Source organism: Pistacia vera, unplaced genomic scaffold, assembly GCF_008641045.1.
Source record: "Pistacia vera cultivar Batoury unplaced genomic scaffold, PisVer_v2 Contig199, whole genome shotgun sequence".
NCBI lineage: Eukaryota > Viridiplantae > Streptophyta > Magnoliopsida > Sapindales > Anacardiaceae > Pistacia > Pistacia vera.
In genome coordinates this window covers 70,550-93,829 of record NW_022196000.1, presented here as the reverse complement: position 1 = coordinate 93,829, position 23,280 = coordinate 70,550, and the positions used below count along the sequence as shown (strand labels likewise).

Below are 23,280 nucleotides of genomic sequence, written 5' to 3'. Positions count from 1 at the left end.
GAAAGATATTGGACTTCTTACTCTTAAACACGAATAATATAATTTGTGGGATAATAACAATTCATATGATAAAAGAAAAAAAATATAGAATACCATAATGGTATCACAGCAATCATATAACATGTCAATATATTAAAACTAATACGAGGGATAATTATTTAATTTATATTGGATGTTCCTTATTTTATTAATGATAATGAGTTATGGTAACGTATGACAATAAATAACATATCTTAAAAATATAAAAATAGTCAATTAGCATTCCATTTATTAACAAAAAAATATATTTTCTTAGTTGTTTTCCTTGTTTTGGTAGATTAGATAATAAATTACATGAAACAACTATGAGAAGCAATGTAACAAGATAATAAATAATTGAGGGTATATCTGTGATATAATCTTGTATTAAGGATATTTTTACCATACTCTAAAACGTAGTTTGGTGATTTTTACTATAAATGTGTGGAACTTAAAAAAAGGATAAAAAATAAAAGGAGATATTCTAGTAATGCTGCAAGAAGTTAAAATTAAGTAAATTATCATTAGAATATGGAATTAAAATATATGCATTACCTTTAAATAAGATAAATCAAATCTTTTTTTTCTTACTAATGTTTGCCAAGACTTAAATGCATAGAATTCAAATAAGGTAAATAAAAATTTTGTTTTTACTTATGGGCCAAGATTTTATCACCTTTAAATAAGGTAAAAATCAAGTTTTTTTTTTTGTTAAGTGTCAATAATTGTAGATTTAAAAAAATATAATTTTCTCTTACCAACAACAATATAAATATGGGTTTCTTGAATAATTTATTCTTACCAACAAATATAACAAATATGGGTTCATTTGCTATACATTTGTTTACGCTATTTTTGCTGGTTATACTTTTGCCAAACTGCGATGCTTTAAACTTGGAGGATCCAGTGGAGGTTCATGTCAGAAATGATTCCCTAGTGTAAAAGTCATTGCTCACTGTAAATCAAAAAACAGTGATCTTGGAGAACGGATTCTTTCTTATCATGATTCTTATAATTTTAGATTTCGACCTAACTTTTGGGGAACAACAAGATTCTACTGCAGCTTTGCATGGGAAAATGAACTGCATTGGTTCGATATTTACAAATTTAATAGGGATCAATCAGCTGGCAAGAGCTGCCAGTGGAAAATTACAAGAAAAGGTCCATGTATGTTTAATCGAGAAATGAATTATAAGATTTGCTATATTTGGAATAATTAGTAATAACAAGGAGAGTTTCACTCGTGAATTAAAAAATTTCAGTACCAATTGAAGTTGAAGGCAATCAAGGTGAAATGTTAATGTAAGTGGAATAAAATTTTATGATTGAATTATTGTTTGGTTGAGTTCAATTTTTCCGTTAAAGTTTTTATTTCTTTGCTTGTTATATGGTTAAATGATTGAGATGATTTCTAATTGCTTTATAGAATGAGTAATGAATTTCGTAAGTAAATGTCAAATTTGTTGTAAATAGGTTAGTATATGTTGTCCGCTTTGGCACTATAAAGCCTTACGGTCTTGTTTTTGAGCTTCAAGCCCAAAACGCATCTACTAAGAATAGGTCTATTAGGCTTGTTAAAACATGAAATAGTATTGATAACATGTTGTAAATAGCTCAACAGATTTTGTTTGCTTTGACAATACAGAGTTTCACGGTATTCAATCCCAAAACGCATATGCAGAGTATAGGTCTATGAGCCCTAATTCTCATAGGAGAGCGATGTGAGAGTTTAGGTCACAACACACCTCATCGCAATTGTATCGATAACGTGTTATAAAGAGCTCAACAAATGTTGTCCACTTTGATACTACAAGGCCTAATGATTTTGTTCTTAGGCTTCAAGCCTCAAATGTGTCTACTAGGTATAGGCTATTAGCTCTAATTAAACACTCAACAATCCTTACACATGAGCGATGTGAGACTTCAAGTCACAACAAAATCAATGTTCTTTATTATTATTTTTTCTCAAGAACATAAACAATACAATTATAAATTAATGAAGATAATAATAATAATAAAAAAAATATGACAACTATTAAAAAACTAAGGATTAACACGATTTACCCTTCATATAACTCGTATAAAAACTAAGGCTGTGTTTGTTTTGTTATTTAACACTATCCTATCCTAAAAAATAAAAAATGTGTTTGTTTTAATATCCTTTAAAATCTAATCATATTCTATTCAACTCAAAACATTAACAATTATTTCTCAATAAAAGTTTTAAAATTGACAAAAACACCCTCACCCACCCAAGCCACTATCACTCGCTAGCAGCCATTGTCGTCGCTGCCAGCTGCTGTTATCGTAAAGGTGCATGACAGGCTGGATCTGGCCAGTCGTGCGTCGATCTTGCCTAAATTCTGGTCGTAGATTAGACCTTTCTGGCCAGATCCACGATAGATGGCCAGAAAAGGCAAGATCAGCACACGACTCGCCATCCAGCAAGTTGTGCGCCATTCCAAAGACTAGCAACCACTGTCCGATAGTGGTGGGTCTGGTGGTCGGTAGTCGATTGGGTGGGTGAGGGTGTTTTTATTAATTTATAAACTTTTATTGTGGGTGAGGGTATTTTTATTAATTTATAAACTTTTATTTTGGAAGGGTGTGTGTTAACTAAATTAACAAATATAAGGGGTTAAAAATAATCTAAATATTTTAAAAAAATGTTTTTCAATGATGTACCAAACACATTTTCAGAATCTTATCCTATCATATTCAGGATAGGATTTTAGAAATGCTATTTAAAAAAAGTAGACTCTGTTTGTTTCGCTTTTGGGAATACTATTATTAGTATTCCCAAAAAAGTTAAACAGTAAAATGTTATTATTCCTAAAATATTATTCTATATTTTTTAATTTCTTTTAAACCTCCTAAATTTGTTAATTTAAATAAACACTCCCAAATAGTTTTTTTAGAAATTGCAAAAACACTCTGGCCACCCTCCGACGGTGGTGGCCGGTTGCCCGTATTTAATGGGTGGGTTGAGGGTGTTTTTGTTAACTTTTAATATTTTATTATAGGGGTGTTTAGTAAATAAACAAACATAGGGGATATTTTTGTTAATTTCTAAATCATACATCGTAATACCCACCCAATTTAACTTTTTTCAAAAGATTATTCTAAAAACTATCAGAATAATGAACCAAACGGAGCCGTAGCAAACGCAATCTAATATTTCATCCGATACTCATATAAAAATTAGTATTAAAATGTGAAATGAAAATTTTTTTGGGTTTTGATGGTTTATAATTCTATTTCTAAGTGATTACATACTGATTCAAATGTACTTAAATATTAGATTCAAGACTCTTTAATTTTCTTTTCTTCATCTCATTATTTTTGTCTTTTTTACAATTTAATATTTTTTTTTATATTTATATACCTCCTATGAGGTTGATTAATATTAAATTATTATATATCCTTAAAATTTAAAAAAAAAAAAATCCTAGATTATTAAAACCCCCCCTCAAATTATATAAGTTTCTGGTGAAAGTATTAAAATCATTATTATAAATATTTAAGGCTCCGTTTAGTTAGTTTTTCAAAATAGCATTCTTAGAAGATGGGATAGGATTTTGAGAAGTTTTTTGTATATTTTTGAAAAATATTTTCTGAAAATATTTAGATTATTTTAACCCCATAGGTTTGTTAATTTAACTAAACACCCCTCATACCCCCTATAATAAAAGTTTATAAATTGACAAAAACACTTACATCCACCCACATATTGTCGGCAATCGGCCATCACCGCCAGAAGGTGACTGGAATCTACCAGAATGGCACACGACCAGCTAGATCTGGTCGGTCGTGCGTCGATCTGACCAGATCTACGGCCACAGATCTAGCCGTCATCGGCAGCCAAATCTTGGTCGTCATCAACGGCCAGATCCATGGTGGATTTAGCCGAAAATAGACAGATTGGCGTACGACCAGCCAGATCCAATCGGTCATGCATTGTTACGATGTCAGTGGCCGACTGCAGCTGATAGCGACAGTGGCTGTTGGCGGGTGATAGTGGCTTGGGTGGGTGGTAGGGATGAGCATGGACTGGACTGGGCCGGGCCGGGCCGGGCTAGGGACCCCTGTCTCTAGCCTTGGCCCAAAAGCTCAAGGGGATTCCCCAGTCCTGGCCTGTAGCCCATTCCGAGAATCCCCGAATGAAGCCCGATCTCCAAACGGGGAATTCGAGGATTCCTCGAATTCCCCGTTTGGGGTTTTTGTGTCTTTTGTCTTCTTGATCCTACCTTATTACCATTTTCTCCAAATTATAATATACCATCCAAAAAGAAATTAAATCTATAATGTACATATTAAATATAAAGATCATCATACTGAATTGATATATGACATATATATAATCAAAAGATGCAAAACATGAGCTGCCAAACTACCAAAAAGACCCCCACAATCCACATCAGTAGATTCAATGCATCACACTATCAAGATTCGATATTCAAGAGTAACACCCAGACGGCTAGACCACAGCAAATAGCACCTAACATTCCATTTCCATGTGTAGCCCATAAACAACCTATAGACAAATTTTAGATTATTACAAACAAACAAAAAATTTAAACCATATTAAATTGCATACAATTAAAATATGGAGAAATAAACCTGGCACATATGAATCGCAAAGCTTTTCACCAAAAGTATCCATTCATCAAATTATACCACTTTGATTTCCTCCAAACAAGTGAAAAATAAATTAGAGATATTTAAGTAACATGGACACAAATTTTAACTATCATACAAATGACTAAAGAAGGAAGAAATAATATATTACAAAATACAAATCTATAATACCTGATCGTCTACATCACTGTCATCATAAATTGAGAACCATATCTTAGCCCTAGGCCAACATAACAGTAAAAATAAACATTAACAACTAGCATATGTTATAGGTTTTTTTAATTTTTAATGTAGAAAAAAATTTCTTTTTGATTACTTTTGATGTCAGCCCATTACCAATTTCGTAAACACATCAATGCCTCTATTGTATCAGAATGAAGCCTATTGCGATGTGGACTCACTATGTTGCCAGCATGCTAAATGCGAACTCAGAAGCAACGATGGACACGAACAGCTAGGATATCTCGAGCAATCCTTTGTAGGATAGGATATTTGGACCCAAATGTCCTCCACCAAGTCAATAAATCAAAGTCTGGAGTTCTCAGAATTTTTTTTTTCCTCTAAGTAAGAATCCAACTCAAACTTTTCTTGGTCAATACTAGATTCTTCCTACAAAAATTTATCCAAACTAGCCATTACCCCCATCCTTTCAAACTCAGCCTGAGAAAGCTACGAGAGGATACAGTTAAACTATAAGATTAATGTGTTTGACAGCCTCAGCGGTTACTCTCATACTGAAAATACAAATCATTACATAATCTCACGATCCTTATAATCTCATCTACACCATCATTTCCATAGAGCAAAGGAAAAAAAATCTAACAACTTTGTTTTAAACCTAGGGTCTAAAACCTTGCAATCCACATGACACCATGATCACACTCCAATACTTTTTAACTTTTCATCCATCTAAGTCGCCATCTTTCTTACCAAATCATCCTTGTCTATTAGCATTTCAGTCACATAAAGTCTAATTTCACAAATCTTGGGAAAATAAGATTGGTAGAGGGTTTTTTTGTCGTTGTGAATACGAGTGTGGTATCATAAATATTTCAAGCTTCTCACTGATATTTTCTGCAAACTCCCATTCTCATCACTTGGTAAACATCTAAATTTTGAGCTTGACACTTTAAAATGCCTAAACTACCCCTTTATAAATGAAAGTTGTTTGAAGCATCAAATACATTGAATTCCAACGTGTCTTACAATCAAGACCTAACTTCTTTGTGCTTGAATGCCTGCATGACGTGCCATTTCCACAATTTTTTGCTCCCTTTTAGGCGATGTCGTCCAATGGAAACAGTTTCATGAATTTGGATATTGCTACTCACTAACTGATAAGCCATCTTGAACATCCAAATTGAGAATATGCGCACAACAATGCATATGAAAATTCACCATGTAATATAAAGTGGAACGTTGAAGCTCACCTAAAATACTTGGACAACCACACATTGGTGGAGCATTGTCAACCATCAATAGGGATAGCTTCGAATCATATTCCACTCATAAAAGTAGTCCATCAACGCCAAAAGCACATCTCTAGTATGTGGGCAACACACATGTACAAACATACAATATAAATTGTAGATAATTATATTTTAATTTATCTTAAAAATTTACAAAAATAAATAATGAAACATAAAAATTAAAACATAATACCTTAAAAGTCGTATGTAAGACCCAATTTCATCGATAAAGTGCATTGTGATGGTCATATATCCTTTGTTCTAGTTGCTAGCACCCACATCAGTAGTGATGGCTACTCTACTCCGGTTCTTGCCTAAAATTTTCATGGACTTCTCCTTCTGAACTCATACATCTTCATAATTCCTCCTCTTAATAGTTCTCCTAGAGATGATATTAAAGGAGGTGAAATAGTGTTGCAGAATTTTCAAAAACCCCATATTGTCAACCATGCTCAATGGATACTCATGAGATAATCATATTTGCAAGATTTCTCTCCCCACCTTTTGATCTAAAGTAATTGTAATGTCTTTTTGGAATCTTGTCTTTGCATCCCGCAAGCATCATTTGTGATACATCTTGTTCTTTCGCCTTGCACAAATTTTATAATGATCATACAAATGCCTTGTTCCATTTTTAGAACCACCAATGAGCTGTCGGTGATAGTAGTACACTCCACCTTTCCTTCCCATCAACTAAGACTTTTTAGAAATGTTGCCATACAACTGACCTAGGCATTCTAGTTCCAAAAACATAAGTTTCCTATTGGGGAAATGGGGGAAGGGTTGAACCAGGGGTATCGGTCGTGATTGGTATCCAGTTCCCTGAACTGGAGATGGTTCTTGGTCATTCCATCAAGTGGAATATTTATGTGGGAACTCGCAATAGATACTTTTTTGGATGCCTCAGAAGATCGATTCACATCCTCTTTTAAACCCCTTCTTTTGGTCAATGTTGACATGGTGTAATGTAACATATCAATATCCTCCAAGACACCCCAAAAGAATAAACATGTTAAAAAAATAACTGCAAAAAAACCCCTACAACAGTTTACACATTTGTTAAAAAAAATTGCAATTGCAAAAAATAAACATGTTAAAAAAAGTGCGAACTGCAGTTTGCTTTTGCATCTATTGTGCAGTTTGCATGTGCAAAGTTTTCGAGCGAACTGCAGTGTAGTTTATGTTTACACCTTAGGCGGTTGCTTGCCAAGCTGCACTACAGTACTGCGTTTGTTTATTGTACAATTTGCACTTTGCACAAGCAAACTGCATAACAAGTTAATGCAAACTGCTTGCAGTTTGCACACTACAGCAGGTGCAATCTAAACTGCAAATATAACTTCAAGCACATAATATCTTTAATCACACGAACCAATCTTAACCCTTAAACCCCTAAAAACTTCAATCATAACTCAATCAATCTAAACCCTTAAACCCCACATAAAATCTTCAAGCATAACTGTAGCGCATAATCAATCAATTAATCTAATGCACTAAAATCTTCACTTAACGAACCAAAACTAATGAAAGCCCAAACTTTTAAGGAAACAAACCTCTTTTTCTTGAATCTTGACGCAAAAGGCTGGAGAAAGAAGAGAAGAGCCAACAATGAAATGTGGAGGCCGGAATCGATGGAGGCGATGATATTGCGATGAAGGTTTGACGATGAAGAGGTGGACCAGGCGACATCATTTTAACTAGATAAGAGATTTAGGGTTTCAACTTTCAAACTTTGAATCCATTATTCCATCATGAGTTGAGTTGATTGAGTTATGGATTTGGGCATAATTTGTTTTTTAAATGAAGGCAAAATTGTTATTATGAAAACATAACAAGGGCAAATGGTAATTACATAATAAATATGGAATTTTAAATTTGAAATAATGATTAAATCATTTAATTTATAAATGACAAGTCCACAAGGACTAATTTATAATGATTAAAAAATTTATAATGATCTATAGCATCCAAAAAAATTTGTTAGACTAGACCAAAATAAAAACTAATTACACATTAATATTTCTGTTAGGAAGGCGAAAATCCAGAAATTGTACATATTAGAGCATCTCTAACCCACGCCAAATTGGCGCAAAAAACACCAATTTGGCGTGGGTTGGTACTCCAACCCACACCAAACACTGCGCCATTTTGGCGCAGTGCTACAGTGCCGCACCAAATTTGGCGCGGCACTGTAGCACTGCGCCAAAATGGCGCAGCACTGTAGCATAATAAAAAAATATTTTTTTTTTTTTTAATTTTGATTTTTTTTTTTATTTGTTAAGTTAATTTGAGTATTAAATTTTACACCAAAAATCATACTAATTTTAGTATTTGTATTTAATTTAATTGATTATTATTTATAATAATGATATATTTAAAAATGATGACAAATAAAAAATAGACTTTATTCATGCAAATAAACTACAACTACAAAATAAAATTAACACTATTTAAAAACACAAAATTAAGAAAAATCAACATAAACTAAAATAACGATTTAGTATTCGGTAGATTAGTTTCGGATCCAGTAAGATCATCAAAATATTGAAAAGAATTTGAGTTATTTTGAGATCCTTGACCTTGTTGTTGACTCTTTTTTGCATAATCTTAATTGCTCATTTTGAAAAAACTCTGTACTTGGATCGGTTATAGATTCAATCCTTAAATAAAATTTTGTTATCTTCTCGATATTCTGCCAAGCCAATTTTTTCATTTGGATTTCATAATTTGGTGTCCTAGCTGAGTTGCCCTGATTGAAAATAGCAGCGAGCTGTCGATTCTCTTCTTGAATAGTTGCAAAACTGTTTAAAACTTCTTTATCATTTTTCCTTTTAATTTTGCTTTCTTCACCCCAATGGGTCGTTGAGCTGAACTACCCCCAATATTTTCTTCTTTATCTATTGTGGGAAGAACTACTAATTTGGAAAATTAAATTACTATCAATATGGATTTTACCTTGTGTTGTTGTTGTTTTTTTTTTTTTTGTTTTTTTTTTTTTTTTTTGTATCATTTATATTAGATGTAATGTTTTCTATATTAAATGTAAGTTTATTGATTAAATAAATGCTTAATTCTATTAAATTAGTAATTTTCAAAAAATATTATTTAATAAAAATATCATTCCCAATATTTAATTAATATATACAAAAATAATGAGTAAATAGATTAATTGTTGATTATACAAAAAAAAAAAAAAAGAATATTCTAAAGAATATTCTTTTTGGTGCAATATTTGGTGTTGTGGTTGGAGATGGAATAGTGTTTTGCACCAAATTTTGCACCAATTTGGTGCAATTTTGCACCAAATTGGTGCAATGTTTGAGATGGTCTTAGTATTTTTTTGTTAATGCTCACCTTCAACAATGTTGATTCCGCCCTTGGTTAATGATTATAATATCCAAATATCAAAATGATAATTATATACTATAACATAATATAAATATATTACATATTAACAGTTAAATTATGTATATTATTATATTAATAATAAGTATTAACATATGATATATGATTACGAATAATACATAATATTATATATATTAATAATTTTGTTTTTATAACATATTGTATATGTATAATAATTATATGAATATACCATAATATAAATTAAACTTACATTATATATTATTAAATTATATATATATATTTAATGTATGATAATACATATACTATATCCATATATATGTATATGTACAATGTAAAATGTATAATATCAAATGTATAATTTTTGTTCATAGGATTAACATATATATAAATATATATATATATTAATATATATATATATATAATATATATTAATATTAATATATTATATATAGAGAGAGAGAGAGAGAGAGAGAGAGAGAGAGAGAGAGAGAGAGAGAGAGAGAGAGAGAGAAGAGAGAAGTTATTATGTTTTACAAATATTTATAATGTTTATTATATTTAATCTAGTTTTATTTATTATCTATTTGTATAAGATTTAATAAATACTTAGACAATTATAATTTGTTATTGTATAATTAATATAATTTTCAAATATTAAATATTAATATAGGTATATATTTTGTTGATTTTTAATTTTATATATATATTATATATAACGGACTAGGCTGGCTGGGGATTTTAGGGTGGGACAAAACGGGGCCGGGCCGGTAGAGTGAGGCAAGACCTATCCCTGCCTTGGCCCGTCCCTAAATTCCTAGACTAATTTTGGCCCCCCTGCCCAAATCCCAAATGATTTGGAGAACCTCCACCATGTTCGGGCCTGGTCAGGGCAAGCAATGTTTTAAAACCCAACCCGGGGTGAAATTGGCAAATTTTCCAGGTCCCGGGTTGACCAGTTGACAAAAAATTTAAACTCAACAAATACACCCCTAAAAATTCCCTGCAAGTCCCCTACTTTGAACTTTATCAAACACACCCCAACTGAAAATTGATCGCCACTGATCGGCAGTGGCACACCCCAGATGCAACCCCAATCTTCCCCTGAGCCCATTTCCATTAAAATCTACCCAAGATCTGGCCGAAATAGATTCGATTTTGGCCAGATCTCACCGACCCGGCATGGTTATTCCAGGTCAGATCTCATCCACGCCGACGCTAACAAACCTCTCCATCACCCAGGAATTACTCCCCTTTTCCTCCTACCAAAACCCACCTCACCCCACCCCCGTTAGCCTCGCCAATCACCTGAAAAATCCCATTGTTGCCGCTGCCAGATTTCTTCGATTTCGGTCGATTTACTCACCGAAATCACCGCCGCCACCACCATTGCATTCACCGAACCTTAGTCTTCAAAAGCCATAACCTTCCGGCCGTCGATTGTTGTGCCGTCATCCTCACCCAAATCTTAGGGTGTTGGGGTGAATCGGAAAAGTTAAACCTGGCCCATTGAAGCTATCGGTCCCGTAAACCGGTCGGGGCTGTCTGGGGTTTTAAAACAATGAGAGAAAGTCCTCTAGGGCCAGGTTTTATGTCATCCCTAGTGGATGAGGGTGTTTTTATTAATTTTAAAACTTTTAATTTTTTGAGAAAGTAATTGTTAATGTTTTGAGTTGACTAGAATATGATTAGATTTTGAAGAATGTTAAACCAAATGCATTTTGTTTTTTTTAGGATTAGCAAATAGGAAAGTGGAAAAGAGTGTGCCAAATGGACCCTATTACTTTTATAATTAATTAATTAATTATGAGTATATTTAATATTAATCGATCTTAAAATGTAACGAAATAACCAATTATTAAAATACTGTGGATCTAACAGGATAGGAACCCCGTTTTTTGGTTTTCCAATTCTAAGCCCAAAATAAATCCAACCTCAAGGCCCACACCTACTGGCACTGGATACGGAGCTCCCAAAATAAATCTAGCCCGAAGGCACGCACCAACTCAATATGGAGCTCCGTGCCCATTAAAAAGTGAAAAAAAACTAAAACTAAAAAAAAAAAAAGGAAAGAAAAACAAAAGTAAAGCTTCAAAGTAGAAACCCTAATTTCCATTGCAGGTACGAATCCTTGAGCCCAAAACGTTAAATCATCATAATTCTCCGCTAAATTCTCAGTGTCGAAGAGCTTAGCATCACCAAAACGCTCGTTTCAGTCTCCGAGTCGAGCCATTCCATAATCCCAGGCAAGTTTTTTTCTATTTTATTTTATATTTGATATATGGAATTTTGACTGTTTTTTATGGCGAAAAAGCTCATGAAAACCACAGTAAGATGAATCTCTTAGTGTTAAATTTTGTTGCGCGGCTTTTCATGAAGATGTGATTTATTAAAAGGTAGAGTTAGGGTTCAATGCTGGAAATTTAATAGCCCAATTGGAAGGTAGTGCAAATTTTCAAATAAGATGAGCTGGGTTAGTTGTGATGTAATCATTGGTTGAATTATGGATTAGTAGAATGAAACCAAAATTTTACTAGTTATTAGAATTCTTACAGTGTTATCCCAAAATTCCCTCTTATTTATGTTCTGTTGTTCTTGTTGTTTAATTAATGCTGTATTTTTTATCCATGTAGGATTGCGCTTGTTTTGGCTCTTTGAGTCCGTGGACTTAAAATCAGATGAGGGAGAATAATTGAAGTTAAGAATGAGTAGGCTATCAATTCGGCCGCGGCCTTTAGACATACACAAGAAACTGCCCATTGTCAAATCAGTAAAAGATTTTGAAGACGACAACAATGATACTACACCTCCTCCTACTAGTACCAGTACAAGTGGTAATACCAATAATACTTCTGCCACCACCACACGCAACTCCCACCTCCTCCGTCTCAACTCTTCTTTTACAGACCATGACACCCCAGAGGTACTTCCTAACATGTGAGGAAACTTAGCAGTGTGCCATTTTGTTGTTTTCACTAGTGATTTATTATGTCTACCAGGTCCATCAAGCCCCTACCAAGAAATCAGCTTCTGAAATACCAACGCCTCAGTTTGTGGTAGTTGATACTTATGAGCGAGACTACTCTCAGACGTTTGCTCAGCCCAATTCTTATTTACGTGCAAGAGGAGGTTTGTTGATTTTTATTTTCTCTTATCTTTCAAGATTATTTAGATAAACATAACTTACATACTTCAGTTTCAATTATCGACATTGGCAGCTCGGGCTGAGATTGGGGAGTTTGTTGAATATGACTTAGACAATGAGGACGAGGATTGGCTCTATGAATTCAATAAAGACCGAAAAATTCTTACACCTGAAAAGTAATTCATGATATTTGTCTTCTATCGTTTTCTTATTGTGATTTTTATGAGGGATATTAAAGCAGATAGAATTTATGCTCTCTGATGCCACTGTATTAAAAAATGATCTTGAAAAGCTTATTTGTTTTCAGTTGGCCCAATTTATATAGGATTTTCTTCTCTTGTTTTATGCATGAACTGCAGATTTGAGATTCTTCTTTTTAAGTTGGAGGTGTTGGATCATAAAGCTCGGGAAAGAGCTGGACTTATAACACCTACTCTTGGTTCGCCCATTCCTGTACTTCTACAACTAGATGTTGCTATTGAGGTGAAACTTTGTTTGCATTGTTTGGATTCTTACCCATTTCAGTTTTTGATGCCAGTTACTCTCACTTTGTGCATAACTTAATATAATTATAATTTGCATGTAATTGTTGATCCAAATATATAAACGAATTGATTACATGTGTCATGCTGTTACCCTAGAAAACATTGAGTGATACTTAGTTTTGCGTTTATTAAAAGGTAAAAATTCTTGTTCCTTCTTGAAAGATATCAAAATTTAGACTAGGAAGAAATTTTCCACATACTTTTTTTTATTAGAAACAGAAAGATTTATTTTACTTGTAAAAAGCAAACAGTTGATAAGGTATCCACTACAACAAAAAGAACCCATCTATGTAGGGTCCAAGAGTTTACAAGCTTGTATTTCTCGCTTAAAATACTAATTTCTCCTCCAGAGTCTTCATTAATCTTATTATTTCTTTCCCCCCAAATCACCAAGAGTAGATTAAGAACTACTTTTTTTGGGAATCTTGGCCTTATTTCCTTTTTCCAAGAAAGAGAAATTTTCCATGAGTAAATCGGAACAAGATCTAGGTGTAACTCATTGAAGATTGGTTTCTCTACAAACTTAAGCCCATAATAGAAAAGCCATTGGATAGTCACAGAACTTTGTATCATTTTTGCACATAACATTTGTGTGGGTAGAGGTATATTTGACGTTACTTTAATTGGATAGTGTCTATTTGATAGAAACCCACTCCAATAACTCAACAATTTGGGCTGGGCCATGGGTCTTTCATGGGCTTGGGTAGAACTCTCCTTGGAAAACCGGCTTGCCAAGGGAGGGTGCCCAAGCCTTTATAACCCACATGCCCACCCTTTTCCCTTTCAATGTGGGATCCCAACACTATTGTATCGTGTTTTACTTGAAAGTTCGTTCAAGCCCTAGAATTCTAGGAGAATTTGCCTTCCAATGTGAATGTTTCTATTTGAAATCAACTAGAGGATTTTCTTCACATAAAGTCAAGCTTCTGTTTACATGTCTTCTCTCAACTAATTAATGGAAACATTATTGAGCAGCCACAAAAAATCAGTGAATTCTTTAACCTCTCTCCCTTTCAATCTCCTTTTGAGGTTTAAGATAAGCTCCCAAGGGAAGAAGTGTCAAAAGAGGCATAAATAGTGACTCTTCTATTGAGATTCAATCTATGAAGAAGGCAAAATTGATTTCTTATCTCTAGAGCTAAAATCCTCCTAAAACTCCCAAGCCATTTATCCTCCAAGGGTGATACTCCCTGCCATTTCTTATCTCTAAAGCATTGAAGGACTTGAATGTAGGGACACGACAATTTAATTTTCTTTTTCTATCCCAAAACTGAATTTCCTTGCTCCTAAAATTTTTGGCCTTTTCTCCCACGAAAAGAAAAGAGTGTCATTGGTAAATTGAAGATGGGACACCTCAATTAATTTTCTTTTGCCATCCCAAAACTGAATTTCCTTGCACCTAAAAATCTTGGCCTTCTCTCCCATGAAAAGAAAAGAGTGTTGTTGGTAAATTGAAGATTGGACTCCTCAATTTAATTTAAGATAAGCTCCTTGAACGATCACTAATGATAATAGAAAATTTTATAGTCAGTAGACAGCACTTTATCCACCTTGTCCATTTCACCCCAAAGGCTTGGTTTGAAGGGCAGTCAAGAAAGTCCTTGTCAATGAGGTCTAGGCTTTTTTGAAGTCTATTTTTACAACGGTCCCTTCTCTCTTTCTTTTTTCGCCTATACTTCACCACCATTAGTAACCAACACAACATGAAAAACTTGTTGATCCTTTTTGAATATTGACTGGGGCGTTGAGATTTTAGCCCTTAGAATTGTGGTTTTCAAAATCAGTGTTGTTTGTTGCTTTTAAGAGAATGTGGCACTCCAAATGTGGCGGCCAAGGTACAGTAGTCAAAAGTCTTACTGATTTATTACAGGTTTACTTGTCAGGGGGGTGATGTCCCTCCCTTTTAGCTGATTTTTTATACAAGTCTTTCTTTCTGTGGCTGTCCCATGTGGCCATTTAATTAAGAGGAGCTACATTACATAAACTAGAGTACAGTCAGGACATTTTGATACAGGTTCTTAGATTATGTTTACATAACCTAAAGTTGAGAAGTAATGGAGACAGATTTAAGGAACAGTATATAAATCAGTAAACATGGAATTCCGTTTGTCCATGAAATATAGGATGGCTGGATATATCTGCAGGTTAATAAAAAAACATAGGTCATTATGCTGTACTATTTACGAAAAGAAAAAAAAAAGATAATAAAAGAGAGAGAGATGAGAAAGAGAGAAAAAAGTTGACATTTGACATGCAAAAAGTACTTGCAAACTGTGTTCTCTTCCAATGTCATGATATTTGCCTCTTGTCTACACATTTTTTGGCATGGTCTTATTTTCATGTTTTCTCTACCTGCAGACTCAAAGAGAGCTTAAGACTTAATTCTACTGTAGGTCTAGTAATTTTGGTGTCTTGTTTAGTGCTTTTATAATCTAATTCATTGAGTTGAGTGTATTGCTTCTCTATTTGAACTTATAATGCATCAGTTTTGAACTTTTGATGCAATAGAAGATCAATTGTGCTTTACAACATTTTGAGTGATGTTTACCATTAGAATGCTGCTTTGTTGAATCACTTGATGAATATACAATATATTTTAGTAATTCTAATCTTCTTTGTCCCTTTTCAATGATAGGCACTACAAGCTCAGACCATCAGATTTGCAGTCTTCCAGTCTGTTTATAATTATTGGAAAGACAAGGTATGATTTAAAATACCATGCTGAGAAGGCTTTGGAATCATGAGCTTAGGAAAGGGAAAATTCTGACAAAATTTTTGACATTTTGCTGTAGTTAGTTTTCATCGTTTGGAAGGAGGTATTATTAAAAACAAAGCCCAAATTTCAATCTATAAAAGTTTCTAAAAATAGGTGTAACTGTAGGTGCAATTGCCCTCGTGTAATCATTTCATATGTGGTGAGCATCACAAATTCAAGATGATCTTATCATAAGAATAAATATAACAGTGGAAATTATTACTTTTCCTTCCAAGTTTTATAGGTTTTGGTTAGTAAGAGATGACATACATAAATTTAACACCGTGACACTTAGATTGATCAACTGATGAATATTCATTCCAGCGAAGTTAACAAATTCATACTGTATTACTAGTACGTGTACATGCTTTAATTTTTATTCTTCTTCTGTTCTTGGGCAGCGTGAAAGATGGCAGAAACCTATATTGCGACGTTTGCAGGTTAGTATTGTCACTTGTTTATGTATAGAGAGTTTCTATGGACCACTGTTTGGATTAAGTACAATGGAATTGTCATTACCTTGGTTTCAAATATCTTGTTTCATCAAATTATATAGATTTTCTATTGTAGTTTTCATTTACGTTGAAATATTAACTTTGCTCCCAGTGTGTGCAGTTGGTTCCCCTCTATATAGTATCATTTTTTTTAGTCTGCCAGCTAAACAAGTCTAGCACTAGGCCTTCTACAAACTTAATATTTAATGATCAATGCTTGGAAAATCTAGTCACAAAACCAACAAATTGATCTTAATTTTGAATGGGCCATGGACAATCGTATGCTTGACTATGAACTTTTTGTAATTAGCTTGTAAATCTGGAGGTAATGAATAAAAACAAATAGAAAAGTTAAAAGAAAATTAACTGAACTTTGTATTCACAAAAATTTTATTTGGGTATATTCAGTTGTTATGCCTTGTGTTTGTGTGTATTGTGTGCATGGATCTATCTATCTTGTAATTTTTTTCTACTGCACACTATGGATCAACCTATCTTAACATTGGCTACATTTTTTTTTTTTTTTTTTGTACAGCCTCCTCCGCCGGTTAATGATACCAACCCATACAATGTCTTTAGGCCAAGGGAGAAAGCCCACAGACTCCATACCAGAAGGGTAGGTGACTGTGACTGTGACTGTGACAGTTACTTTTGCTTGTTTGATCTTGNGTCCCTTCTCTCTTTCTTTTTTCGCCTATACTTCACCACCATTAGTAACCAACACAACATGAAAAACTTGTCGATCCTTTTTGAATATTGACTGGGGCGTTGAGATTTTAGCCCTTAGAATTGTGGTTTTCAAAATCAGTGTTGTTTGTTGCTTTTAAGAGAATGTGGCACTCCAAATGTGGCGGCCAAGGTACAGTAGTCAAAAGTCTTACTGATTTATTACAGGTTTACTTGTCAGGGGGGTGATGTCCCTCCCTTTTAGCTGATTTTTTATACAAGTCTTTCTTTCTGTGGCTGTCCCATGTGGCCATTTAATTAAGAGGAGCTACATTACATAAACTAGAGTACAGTCAGGACATTTTGATACAGGTTCTTAGATTATGTTTACATAACCTAAAGTTGAGAAGTAATGGAGACAGATTTAAGGAACAGTATATAAATCAGTAAACATGGAATTCCGTTTGTCCATGAAATATAGGATGGCTGGATATATCTGCAGGTTAATAAAAAAACATAGGTCATTATGCTGTACTATTTACGAAAAGAAAAAAAAAAGATAATAAAAGAGAGAGAGATGAGAAAGAGAGAAAAAAGTTGACATTTGACATGCAAAAAGTACTTGCAAACTGTGTTCTCTTCCAATGTCATGATATTTGCCTCTTGTCTACACATTTTTTGGCATGGTCTTATTTTCATGTTTTCTCTACCTGCAGACTCAAAGAGAGCTTAAGACTTAATTCTACTGTAGGTCTAGTAATTTTGGTGTCTTGTTTAGTGCTTTTATAATCTAATTCATTGAGTTGAGTGTATTGCTTCTCTATTTGAACTTATAATGCATCAGTTTTGAACTTTTGATGCAATAGAAGATCAATTGTGCTTTACAACATTTTGAGTGATGTTTACCATTAGAATGCTGCTTTGTTGAATCACTTGATGAATATACAATATATTTTAGTAATTCTAATCTTCTTTGTCCCTTTTCAATGATAGGCACTACAAGCTCAGACCATCAGATTTGCAGTCTTCCAGTCTGTTTATAATTATTGGAAAGACAAGGTATGATTTAAAATACCATGCTGAGAAGGCTTTGGAATCATGAGCTTAGGAAAGGGAAAATTCTGACAAAATTTTTGACATTTTGCTGTAGTTAGTTTTCATCGTTTGGAAGGAGGTATTATTAAAAACAAAGCCCAAATTTCAATCTATAAAAGTTTCTAAAAATAGGTGTAACTGTAGGTGCAATTGCCCTCGTGTAATCATTTCATATGTGGTGAGCATCACAAATTCAAGATGATCTTATCATAAGAATAAATATAACAGTGGAAATTATTACTTTTCCTTCCAAGTTTTATAGGTTTTGGTTAGTAAGAGATGACATACATAAATTTAACACCGTGACACTTAGATTGATCAACTGATGAATATTCATTCCAGCGAAGTTAACAAATTCATACTGTATTACTAGTACGTGTACATGCTTTAATTTTTTTTCTTCTTCTGTTCTTGGGCAGCGTGAAAGATGGCAGAAACCTATATTGCGACGTTTGCAGGTTAGTATTGTCACTTGTTTATGTATAGAGAGTTTCTATGGACCACTGTTTGGATTAAGTACAATGGAATTGTCATTACCTTGGTTTCAAATATCTTGTTTCATCAAATTATATAGATTTTCTATTGTAGTTTTTATTTACGTTGAAATATTAACTTTGCTCCCAGTGTGTGCAGTTGGTTCCCCTCTATATAGTATCATTTTTTTTAGTCTGCCAGCTAAACAAGTCTAGCACTAGGCCTTCTACAAACTTAATATTTAATGATCAATGCTTGGAAAATCTAGTCACAAAACCAACAAATTGATCTTAATTTTGAATGGGCCATGGACAATCGTATGCTTGACTATGAACTTTTTGTAATTAGCTTGTAAATCTGGAGGTAATGAATAAAAACAAATAGAAAAGTTAAAAGAAAATTAACTGAACTTTGTATTCACAAAAATTTTATTTGGGTATATTCAGTTGTTATGCCTTGTGTTTGTGTGTATTGTGTGCATGGATCTTTCTATCTTGTAATTTTTTTCTACTGCACACTATGGATCAACCTATCTTAACATTGGCTACATTTTTTTTTTTTTTGTACAGCCTCCTCCGCCGGTTAATGATACCAACCCATACAATGTCTTTAGGCCAAGGGAGAAAGCCCACAGACTCCATACCAGAAGGGTAGGTGACTGTGACTGTGACTGTGACAGTTACTTTTGCTTGTTTGATCTTGTTGATGAAAACTTTTCTCTCTTTTATTTGGCTTTTTATTAAGCTGCATTGTTGGTAATTATCCTAACCTTATCGAATCTCTTGTGTAGATGCAAAGGAGAGAAAATAATGTGCAGTCATTTGAAAAGCTTCGCCAGGTGAGCACCACTATATCTTGGTTTATTGTCAATCCCTGGACTCTACTATGAACTTAGTACTCAAAAATACCCTTAAATCCATTTGTAGAAAATTGTTTCCACAAGCTTGGTTTTTTGAAAAGTCTACATCTATGTTCACTGTGACTACTGCCTTTGATTTTGCATTTCCATGAAACACTTAGAAAAATTTGAGACAAATGATAATTTGTAGTATGTTGTTTTCTCAAACTGGTGAGTGTTTTTATTTATATGCTCTATGATGTTTCCCTCCCATTCTTGGTCCATATAGTTTTTTATTTCCAGTTTTGTTATGACTATATTCTGTTTTGCTGTTTTATTAAGCAATAGTTTACTGCTTATAATGAAATCATTTCCGACTGATAAATTGTACATTGTGCTTACCTTTATAGTTTGACATTGTCGATAAACTATTGCATGATGCATTTTGGAATAATAGAAAATTGTAATCTATTTGCTGGTTTAGGATCATTAATGGTTTAGAATGTATCAAGTCATTCTGATGTCTTCATTTGGCATTACCCTGGTCTATTAGATGCCAATTGTAGTTGAGAATGTATGGTGATGGATTTTAGCATTTAGGGGCATCTTGTGAGATATCAAAGAAATAAAGGAACTCCAGGTCTGTTTGATGTGATGAATGTGTCTTAAGTTGTCAGTATTATATGATGTGTACATTTTAGAGAATTAAGTGATCTATATCTTCATCTGACCTTCTGCTGACTGAGATGTGATGTTAAAAGTTATGCTTGACTCATCTGAAACATCAGCTTGGAAAGTTTTGATGAATTTCAAAGATGCACAAGTGACTATTTGTTAGGCACTATCTTTCTCGGCACAGACGTCTCTCAAGCACGAGGCATGTGGATCTGTATCCATTTGAAACAACGACATCTCTATTTTATTCTTTTCTGTGCTGTGAATTGTTGCCATCATTTTGCTATGGTTTTAATTGAATGTGTTATATTTGTTTAATGTATATCTTTATTTGCTATTATCATCTTGGAAAGTTGTCTCATCATATTATTTTTCTTTATTGTCATTAGAAATTAAAACAATTTCTTTTGGAATTACTGTTTTCAGGTCAGACGCAACCTTGACCAAGCAAAGACTATACTTGAGGCTTTGATTAAGGTAATCTTTCTAGTTAAAATTTTAGGATTTATCTTTGCTTATTCTATATTTATCTGGTAATTAATAATTTTTATGTTCTTTATTTACTTGGAGTGCTCATTGCCTTCGGATGTGTATGTATGTAGAGAGAAGAGAAAAAGAGAGATGTCTTGGAGAGTGAAGTTAATCTCCAAAGGATGCAAGTGAAGTACAAGGTAAGTGTATGATGTCACATTGCAAAATCCTTGGTTCCTTAGTTGTTGAAGATGCACTAAAACATCTTTGGATTTTAGTATGAAGTTTGAGGACTTAGGAAATGGCTGCTGCTATGGACCGATCATAAAGAATATACGAGACATTTTAACTAGACCATAGTAATAGGGATACAAGGTCTTTTATGGTGAAAAAGTCATGGTAGGTCATGATGCAAGGAATCCTTTTCCTATGCATGAAATTCACTTTATGATAAGCTAATATATCCCTTGTGTTTCCTGACTTTATAGCATATTTTTAGACTTCGCTGAATTTATTCACTTGGACAACCTGTTGATCTAAAGACTGAGACCAGTTTATTTATTTATTTATTTAGTTTTTGGGACTCTTTCCTTCCTTTTTCTCAAACTTCCTTTCCATTCGGTGGGCCACCTTGTGGTAATGCAATTTAGTATTTGTTATCAATTAATGCATGGGTCGTGTTTTCAGCATGAAATTGAGCTTCTCGAGGATAGCTTGGCACTTCCTGGGTTTCCTCCTGTTTCTTGCAAGTTTGCTTCAAGCGAGGATGAATTGGTGGACTCAGATGACCTTGCAAGTAGCCGCCCGCGTATGCGACCTGCTGCAGTTCAAAATCAACCGTACACAGAGTCCAACGTGGTTACAGTTCCAACAGCAAACATTAAGCAAGAGTTCAGGCGTCGACATACACCACTTGGATGGCTGCATAAATTGGTATATAAAAAGTCCTTTCTACCTATTCAATTGCTGCCTGTACCCCACACTTGCAGGCCCCAACTAATAGTTGCCATATTTCATATTTGCCAGTCTCATACTAGTTAAACATTGACCTAATGACAGTATATATATTTGGGAAAAAAAAAAAAAAAAAAAGGAGACTGGGCTTCACCCTTCTTGTATTGTGAAATGTTAACTGCATCCTAGTGAATGTAAACTATTTTTTTGGGTCAAATGCAGGATCCTCTTGAGCCAGTTTTGTTGTTCACGAAACCTCTGGTCCCAGAAAAGTTAGTTGCTGCAGGCATTGTCCCACCATCAGATACTTCAGCCAAGAATGGCACGTCGGCACCAACTTATAAATTTCACGGAAGAATTGGCCGAGGGGGTCGTATAGTGTTTGATAGATGGAATCCTCTTATGCATACTCCAATTGATTGTGGTACATCTTTTTACATTCCGCCAAAACCTCGCTCATCAACATATAATTAAAATCGAATTCTTGGTTGTCTTAATTCAAGCTGTTACTGAAAATCCCTCTGTAATGGTTTTGATCGATATTTCATGTTATACAGTGGGACAAGCGAAAACGGCGAGGGTTGATGAATGAATTGTTGGTTTTGGTAATGTGTATTTTTGGCCATGCCAGGAAGCTAACCCTACGTATCTATCATGTTATTCCATTAGCTCTTGTTTGTCATTTCTTGCTCCTGTTCTCTCTCTCTCTCTCTCTCTCTCTCTCTCTCTCTCTCTCTCTGTGCATGCCTCTGTATATGAATGTGCATAATTCCTTTTTGTTTTTGGACTACTTGCATGCTTTACTTCAAAGGATAACTTGTACAAGTTATTGACTGGATCCAGGAACATGAACATAAAGACAGTCAAAACAGTTTGTCATTCTGTTTTTCTATTTATAACATTGATGTTTATTCTATCGAAAAGGAGGGGGGGAAAAGAGTTAAAATTTCTTATAAGCACACTTCAAAATCAATGTCATTGTTTAAGGTATGGAAAATAAACATTGGAAAGAGTGTTAAAGTTCAACTCCTCCATTGCAGCCATTAAAAATGAGATTTGCATTTGCAGGGTTACTTTGTAAATCAATTAGTCTCCTTGAATTCCCTGAATAATGAATCACCAAACGCATTGATTAATTGTTCATCGTACCAAAGGAGAACCATAAAAGATAACCATATCATTACGGGAGGGTCTCCTTTGGGTGGGAAAATAACAATTTCGGTCTTGAAGCTTTCTCTAACGTAGAAATTTTTTAATAATGTTTTGGTTACTGTCTGATCTGTGTAATTAAGAAACATGGGGGAACAAAATGTTTCTGACAAGGAAGAAACCATTAAGTATTACTTAAACCAAATCTCAGGATGAAATTTTTATTATCTCCCTTTGCTCACTTCTTAGCAATCTAATAAAAAAATTAGTCCGCTGAAGAAAATTTAATCCTGTCCGGCAGTGTCCGTCCACCCTGTCCAATGTGATTTCTGATATCGGTCTGTTTAAACCGTTGCATGGATTGAAAATAAGAGAAGAGTTTTCTTCTTCAGTTCTCATGTTTTTAGGGGATCTGTTTAATACGTTGGTTAACTTCTCCAATTTTTATATGGACAATACTAGTTTTAGAAAGATACATATAAAGGGGGCATACAAAATCAATCCCTACCCTTGATTTTCATGATTTCTCTC

General features: G+C 33.8%; 1 protein-coding gene across 2 annotated transcripts; it reads left to right on the top strand.

The window, feature by feature from the left end:
* The first annotated feature begins 11,554 nt into the window (after window positions 1-11,554).
* On the top strand, window positions 11,555-22,282 carry LOC116128312. 2 transcript variants are annotated; one of them, XM_031414021.1, is made up of 14 exons: window positions 11,555-11,734; window positions 12,122-12,411; window positions 12,488-12,617; window positions 12,707-12,809; window positions 12,993-13,116; window positions 15,814-15,879; window positions 16,335-16,373; window positions 16,963-17,043; window positions 19,453-19,500; window positions 20,602-20,652; window positions 20,778-20,846; window positions 21,334-21,579; window positions 21,823-22,024; window positions 22,158-22,282. In XM_031414021.1, exons 2-14 carry the CDS (start codon window positions 12,193-12,195, stop codon window positions 22,190-22,192), a joined length of 1,413 nt encoding a protein of 470 aa, XP_031269881.1. In that variant the 5' UTR covers window positions 11,555-11,734; window positions 12,122-12,192; the 3' UTR covers window positions 22,193-22,282. The 2 variants fall into 2 exon arrangements, with proteins under 2 accessions (XP_031269881.1, XP_031269880.1); XM_031414020.1 differs by having other exon boundaries at window positions 21,823-22,282.
* The last annotated feature ends 998 nt before the right edge of the window (window positions 22,283-23,280 follow it).

Excerpts from the sequence above, each read along its gene's own strand:
- LOC116128312 (XM_031414020.1), top strand. The coding sequence starts at position 12,193 with ATGAGTAGGCTATCAATTCGGCCGCGGCCTTTAGACATACACAAGAAA. Across the intron at positions 16,374-16,962 it reads CTATATTGCGACGTTTGCAG|CCTCCTCCGCCGGTTAATGA; the intron begins GTTAGTATTGTC and ends TTTTTTGTACAG. Across the intron at positions 19,501-20,601 it reads CATTTGAAAAGCTTCGCCAG|GTCAGACGCAACCTTGACCA; the intron begins GTGAGCACCACT and ends TACTGTTTTCAG.